This window comes from Heptranchias perlo, chromosome 14, assembly GCF_035084215.1.
Source record: "Heptranchias perlo isolate sHepPer1 chromosome 14, sHepPer1.hap1, whole genome shotgun sequence".
NCBI lineage: Eukaryota > Metazoa > Chordata > Chondrichthyes > Hexanchiformes > Hexanchidae > Heptranchias > Heptranchias perlo.
Genome location: NC_090338.1, coordinates 15,609,020 through 15,616,942, shown reverse-complemented (window position 1 = coordinate 15,616,942; position 7,923 = coordinate 15,609,020). Strand labels below are relative to the sequence as shown.

The window sequence follows — 7,923 nt, the reverse complement described above, 5'->3', positions numbered from 1 at the left end:
CTTTCCAAGCTCAATTAGAAGGTAACGGGTTTCAGGCAGATCATTAGGTCAATTAGAGCTTCTGCTTTTTCCTGTATCTTATTCACTGGAGGAGCTGAACCAAAAGTAGGGGCAGTTGTCAAGCCCACTCTCAGGGCTGACAATCAAGTTTTTCTCTTAAGTTCTCTTACATTTTATTTTTTATTTTTTATTTTTTGACTCTTTTACTTCCTATTTCACTGACAGATGTTTTCAACTAAATTGGAAAGCACTGCTTAGTCAAAGAACTGAAAACCAACAGAACTTTGAAGGACAATGAAAACCTCAAACAGTACGACAGCATCACTTGGGAAACCAGAAAAAAACAAATTGAGGTAAAAACGAAAATCTTTGCACCTAACAGGCAACAAGCAGGAAAGCTTAAAATGTGTAAAATGTTGTCATTTAGTTGTAAGAAACCTCCTTATTGGAGTTTTATGGAGAGGGAACCAAACAAATCAGCAATTGATGCCCCTGTTTAGTCTAAAGAGGAACAGGGTGCAACAGAAGAACTGATTTGAAAGAGTAAAAGATCAAAAAGGGACAAGTTATTCAAACCACATTTAAATCAATCCTTTATAAAGAAGTATTATTGCAGTGAGATTGCCTACCTTGTGGGCAGAGACTAATGAAGAAGTCCAGAGACTGAGTAGCAAACCTCCAAGTCCAGCGATGCACAACACACTGAGGTTCTCAGTCGTTACTCTGCACAAAGTAATTGACGATGTCTCTTGTGAAACTACAGGAGAGGCGAGCTTCCTCTTCCCTTTCAGCCCGGTGTTCATACATCATTGGTGTTGTGTACATTCGAGCTGAGATAGAAAGTTTGCTCAAAAAAATGAGAACTTATCAAGCTCAAGGGATGGGTAGCAAAGGGGTCAGTCTAAGGAACTGTTATTTTAAAACTGGAAGATCTCAAATGGCAGAGCTCATGGTAAATCAGAGAATCTTCTGTTACCATGAATTGTCAGGGGTTGAAATTCTAAGGTTCCAGCCATAATAAGGCAGAACGGGACTCCCTGGTGCCTCTAGCCATGAATGTTGACCCCATCTCAAATCCAAGGGATGGGTTCATTAGCTTGTTTGGACGAGTGCATCACATCTGTAACGTTAATCTGTGATGCTCCCCGATCTACTCCAGGAGGGAGAATCAGGAGTCGAGCGCTCCCAATGATAGAAGATGAGAGAAAGAAAATCAATAACAATATAACCAGATTCAGATGGACTTAAATCTTTCAGGCAAAATCTATAAGACACTGGATAGACCCCTTTCTCCACTACTGTGTAAGGCTTTGGTCACCAACTTACAGGAAGGATATTATTGCCTTTGGAAGATTACAGAGATGAGAAACAAAGTTGATTCTGGAGATCAAAAATTTAATTATCAGGAAAGGTTGAGGAATTCACACCTGGAGGTTGTCCACTGGAAATTTTCAAGATTCTGAAGGGGACAGACACAATTGATCCATACAAATTGTTCAGTATGATGAGGGTCGCACATACCAGCTGGCACAAATTAAGTTTTGAATAGCAAGAGAGGACAGGGAGAATTTGTTCACTGAAAGGATATTATTCATGGAATAAGTTACCAGGGAAGACCATTGAATCAGATGGTAGACATGGATTGAAGAGAGAATTGGATACAGTTCTACAGAGAGAAGGGATTGAGAAAGTAAAACAAAGGGGAAGAAGGACCAACAGGCAGTGGAATGGGTCTGAGGGAATCCTGAGCCCAGCTCTCACCTTCATGGTAGCCGGTCTGCTGTCCAGAATGGCTGGTGTGGGACAGGGCCAGAAAATTCTTGTTTAACCTAATTTCCATTACGTACCTCATATTTTCATTCTTTAGACTTTGTTTTCTATTTCTATTTATTTTTAAAATGAAAAGTACAAAATTGGTCTCTTCTATATCAAATAATATTTCCTTTCATTTGGATTAATTTAAAAGAAAATGCTAAAAAGTCTCCAGGAACTTCAGTGTACATGGTCTAAGGCAGCAGCTTACAATTAGATTAAACTGACATGAAACAGTCTGTCTAGAGAAGGAGCTTCAGATGAGATATACTGGCTGGCAATAACGCGGGGAGTGGGGAGGGGGAGGGGGAGGGGGAGGACAGTCACTTCGTGACAACTGGTTCACAAGTTGGGAAATTGGGGAAAATAAATCATGTTTTTAAATAATCCACTTTTCTCTTGTATTTTTCATTGTACTTCAATCCTGATATAACAGAATGCACCAATTCACTCACAATCTTTGAAAATAATTAATATAGTTTTCTATTTATAGCAGTGCTGAAGAGGTGCCATTTGCAAAACATATCTTGTCACAAGCAAACACTTTTTCACACAAAGGGTAGTGGAAATCTGGAACTCGCTCTCCAGAAGGCTGTGGATGCTGGGACAATTGATATTTTCCTGCTTCTATGTACCACTGAGCCAAGGCTGTCACTTAACAGTCCTTATGTGAAATAGAATCACAGAATCATAGAAGTTTACAACATGGAAACAGGCCCTTCGGCCCAACATGTCCATGTCGCCCTGTTTATACCACTAAGCTAGTCCCAATTGCCTGCACTTGGCCCATATCCCTCTATACCCATCTTACCCATGTATTTTAGCTAGGTATCAGAGTTTTATTTGGTAAGTTTTAATTAGAACTCAGAATACAAAAATTAATAGTCACGAACTCATGTTAGGAACATGAGAACAGGATTAAGTCATTCAGCCCCTCGAGCCTGTTCCACCACAATTCAATTAGATCATAGCTGATCTGTATATCAACTCCATTTGCCCACCCTTGCTCCATATTCATTGATACCCTTACCAAACAAAAATCTATCAATTTGAGTTTTAACATTTTGTATTGACCTAATCTCAACAGTTTTTTGGGGAAGAGAGTTCCAGATTTCCACTTCCCTTGGTGCGAAGAAGTGCTTCCTAACATCACCCCTGAACCTCTCATTTTAAAGTTATGCCCCCTTGTTTGGAACTCCCCACCAGAGAAAATAGTTTCTCTTTATCTACCATATCAACTCCTTTAATCATTTTAAACACCTCAATCAATCATCCCTTATTCTTCTATATTCAAGGGACTACATCCTAGTCTATGCAACTCGTCCTCACAATTTAACCCTTTTAGACCCAGTATCATTCTGGTGAATCCGCGCTGCACCTCTGAGTTAGACGGTCGTAGGTTCAAGCTCCTCTCCAAGGCTTGAGCACATCCTCTAAGCTGAAACTTCAGTACACGACTGAAAGGGTACAGCATTGTTGGAGGAGCCGTCTTTCAAATGAAATGTTAAGCCGAGGTCCTGCCTGCCTGCTCAGGTGGATGTAAAATTTCCCATGGAATGATTTGAAGAAGAGCAGAGGAGTTCTTCCAGTGTCCTGGCCAATATTTATCTCTCAGTTAACACCATCAAAAACAGATTAACTGGTTATTTATCTGATTGTTTTTTGTGGGACCTCACTGTGGGAAAGTTGCCTGCCACAAGTGCCCACAAAAAGCAACAAGTGACCACACTTCAAAAATAAACCATTGGCTGTAAAGTGCTTTGGGGATTCCGAGGAGTGAGGCACTATATAAATAAAAGTTCTGTCCCAAAGGGAGGGTAATGCAGATTTCATCATGGGCTGCTTTTACTGCCCTGGATAGGCCACAATATCAGTTAGCATTAGAAGTTTATTGTCTTATTGCTCCGGTTCTGGATCAAGCCCTGCTGCATCCTTCTGCAATCTGCCCAAAATCCATAATGAGCAGAATGAGACTGTATGCCTTTCGGAATCACACGGATGGGAATTACACAAATAGAATTCTAAGGAATGATTTTAAATGTAGTCAAGTTTTTGTAGATTTTATTTTATAATAGTAAATGTGAAAATAAAGCTGTGGAAACTGGCTCAAAACGGTAACTTCAGCATAGAAACAGGAAGGATCCGTAACCCACTGAATGTTCCCTGCTGGTTATGTCAAAATCTAGTGAGTGACAGATGGAGGTATTATGAAATATCGTTAAACATTTGTAATGAAAACTATTACCAAAGATGTAATCATTCTCACTTTAATTTGCATATTTACTTTTCCACAACTTTTATTCATGCCTTTTCTTTCTGTTAATCTTTTCTCTGATGCAAACAATTCCCTGGATGAGAGCATGGAGACAACCTTCTCCTGAGATTCCGTCATTTCATTATGTGAACAGGTACTGGGAGGTGCCCGGGAGACACCAATATGGACTGATTCCTTCTCAATTGTAGCAGCTCAGCTCCATTCAGCTCATCTGCAGAGAGAATCCAGCTGAGATCACTCATTGGGGACCCACAGTCACAAATCCAGGTCCCAACACTTCAAGCTCCACACACGGCTCCATCACTGGGTCACCATCAGACCCTACAGTTATAAAACTGTGCCTCCTGCGTGGAGCCTCGCCTGCCACGAGTGGAGATAAGGAATTCAGGCGAACGTCCGCATCATTTTCCACCCATTGCAATTTCATACAGTGATCTGGAAAGTTAGTACTTGTAAAGTAAAATAACAGATACTGGCAAACTATTGAAATGTACACTTTGGGATATAAACTAATCCAGCAACATAAGAAAATTAGCACAAAATAAATCCAGAATAAAACCACAAATATACAATTAAGGGGTAATGTTTCCGTTTGTTTCCACTAGTTTTGTGCCCAGATTCCAGCACAATCGGCCAAACCAGCGCAAACGATTGGGGAGTATAAAATGTAAGTGAGTTACTCCCAGAAACAGTTATGCTTGTGTTTTCCGTGATCTTTTCCGTTCGTTCACTATTCAGTTTGCCGGAATCAGGCCTCGTCCACAAAACTGGTCACGCCTCCAGGTCGAAATTGCGGATTCCGCCGTTTGCCTTGGTTCGGGAAGGCTCTTCATATTGTGCTCATTTTCTTAGGCGCACAGGCACTAGTAGGCATGTTGTACAAATTTTTTCAAATTGAAAAATATTGAATTTACTGAGAAACTGACTAGTGTAGGCCAATGAAACTCTTAAATGGTTCAGTATAGTTCTTTTAAGTAATTTTCAGTGATTTTAAATCAGGTTACTCACAGGTGGAGGCCTGGACACCCTTGTTATAAAAGCTTATTTTTGGTGATAAGCCCATTTTCAGCTACATTAATAAAACTGCACCAGGATCCCATTCTTAAATACATCAAGGAATAACTTTTAATGGAAATAAAAAAAAGGAAATAATTACGTTCTATTACGCTGCCCGATTGTGCCGGTCCATGGTAGATATTTTTTTTTATTCGTTCATGGGATGTGGGCGTCGCTGGCGAGGCCAGCATTTATTGCCCATCCCTAATTGCCCTTGAGAAGGTGGTGGTGAGCCGCCTTCTTGAATTGCTGCAGTCCGTGTGGTGACGGTTCTCCCACTGTGCTATTAGGAAGGGAGTTCCAGGATTTTGACCCAGCGACGAAGGAACGGCGATATATTTCCAAGTCGGGATGGTGTGTGACTTGGAGGGGAACGTGCAGGTGGTGTTGTTCCCATGTGTCTGCTGCTCTTGTCCTTCTAGGTGGTAGAGGTCGCGGGTTTGGGAGGTGATGTCGAAGAAGCCTTGGCGAGTTGCTGCAGTGCATCCTGTGGATGGTACACACTGCAGCCGCTGTGCGCCGGTGGTGAAGGGAGTGAATGTTTAGGGTGGTGGATGGGGTGTCAATCAAGCCGACTGCTTTATCTTGGATGGTGTCGAGCTTCTTGAGTGTTGTTGGAGCTGCACTCATCCAAGCAAGTGGAGAGTATTCATGGTAGATATTATGTTTGTGATTATGCAAATGAATTTTAGCGGAAACTTGAACTGTGACCTAACAGTCACAATTTCAAGCGCATTTTGGGCGGAATTTCTCGATTGTGCCCAAAGCGGAAACTCTACCCCAAAGTTTCCAAGTTGGATCGATCTAGTTTGCAGAGACGGCAGGTTTCTGATCAGTATCAGGGTTCAGGGTCTGTAACGTTACAGCTTCTTGTGAATCATCTGTTTCATTTCCTGTTGCCTCGTGTGGATTCCCGCTGTTTGATATCTGACAAGAGGCAAGAAATGTGCTTTAAATAAAGAGCTTATCCTTCATTAATTAACATTGGACTGGAAGTGATGGATAGGAACATAGGAACAGGAGTAGGCCATTTAGCCCCTCGGTCTGTTCCGCCATTCAATGAGATCATGGCTGATCTGTGACCTAACTCCACATACCCGCTTTAGCCCCATATCCTTAAATAACTTTGGTTAACAAAAATCCACCAATTTCAGATTTAAAATTAACAATTGAGCTCGCATCAACCACCGTTTGTGGAAGAGAGTTCGAAACTTCTACCACCCTTGCATGTAGAAGTGTTTCCTAACTTCACTCCTGAAAGTCCTGGTTCTAATTTTTAGGCTATGTTCCCAAGTACTAGACTCCCCAACCAGTGGAAATAGTTCCCCTCTACCTACCCTATCAGTTCCCCTTAATATCTTGAAAACTTCGATCAAATCACCCTTTAAACTTCTAAATTCCAGGCAATACAACCCGAGTTTGTGTAATCTCTCCTTGTAATTTAACCCTTGGAATCCATGTATCATTCTAGTAAATCGACGCTGCACTCCCTCCATATATCCTTCCCAAGGCGCAGTGCCCAGAATTGAACACAGTACTCCAGGTGTGGTCTAACTAGGGCTTTGTATAGCTGTTGCGTAACTTCTACCCCCTTGTATTCTAGTCCTTTAGATATAAAGGCCAGCATTCCATTAGCATTTTTGATTATATTCTGTACCTGTCCATGACATTTTTTTAAATTCGTTCATGGGATGTGGGCATTGCTGGCAAGGCCAGCATTTATTGCCCATCCCTAATTGCCCTTGAGAAGGTGGTGGTGAGCCACCTTCTTGAACTGCTGCAGTCCGTGTGGTGAAGGTTCTCCCACAGTGCTGTGAGGCAGACAGTTCCAGGATTTTGACCCAGCGACGGTGAAGGAACGGCGATATATTACCAAGTTGGGATAGTGTGTGACTTGGAGGGAAACATGCAGGTGGTGTTGTTCCCATGTGCCTGCTGCCCTTGTCCTTCTAGGTGGTAGAGGTTGCGGGTTTGGGAGGTGCTGTCAAAGAAGCCTTGGCGAGTTGCTCCTGTGGATGGTACACACTGCAGCCACAGTGCGCCGGTGATGAAGGGAGTGAATGTTGAGGGTGGTGGATAGGGTGCCAATCAAGCGTGCTGCTTTGTCCTGAATGGTGTCGAGCTTTTTGAGTGCTGTTGGAGCTGCACTCATCCAAAGAATATTCCATCACACTCCTGACTTGTGCCTTGTAGATGGTGGAAAGGCTTTGGGGAGTCAGGAGGTGAGTCACTCGCCGCAGAATACCCAGCCTCTGACCTGCTCTCGTAGCCACAGTATTTATATGGCTGGTCCAGTTAAGTTTCTGGTCAATATGACCCCCAGGATGTTGATGGTGAGGGATTCGTTGATGGTAATGCCGTTGAATGTCAAGGGGAGGTGGTTAGACTCTCTCTTGTTGGAGATGGTCATTGCCTGGCACTTGTCTGGCACGAATGTTACTTGCCACTTATGAGCCCAAGTCTGGATGTTGTCCAGGTCTTGCTGCATGCGGGCTCGGACTGCTTCCTTATTTGAGGGGTTGCAAATGGAACTGAATACTGTGCAATCATCAACGAACATCCCCATTTCTGACCTTATGATGGAGACAACGTCATTGATGAAGCAGCTGAAGATGGTTGGGCCTAGGACACTGCCCTGAGGAACTCCTGCAGCAATGTCCTGGGGCTGAGATGATTGGCCGCCAATAACCACTACCATCTTCCTTTGTGCTAGGTATGACTCCAACCATTGGAGAGTTTTCCCCCTAATTCCCATTTACTTCAATTTTACTTGGGCTCCT

At 42.7% G+C, this 7,923-nt stretch overlaps 1 protein-coding gene across 1 annotated transcript in view; it reads right to left on the bottom strand.

Moving 5' to 3' along the window:
* Positions 1-3,912: 3,912 nt before the first annotated feature.
* The window catches only part of LOC137332064 (uncharacterized), a 46,534-nt gene continuing 42,523 nt past the window's right edge, over positions 3,913-7,923 (bottom strand). Inside the window, exon 8 of the mRNA XM_067995788.1 lies at positions 3,913-6,070. Coding sequence (XP_067851889.1) covers positions 5,948-6,070 — 123 coding nt within the window. The 3' untranslated portion in view covers positions 3,913-5,947. The remainder of the gene's footprint in view (positions 6,071-7,923) is intronic.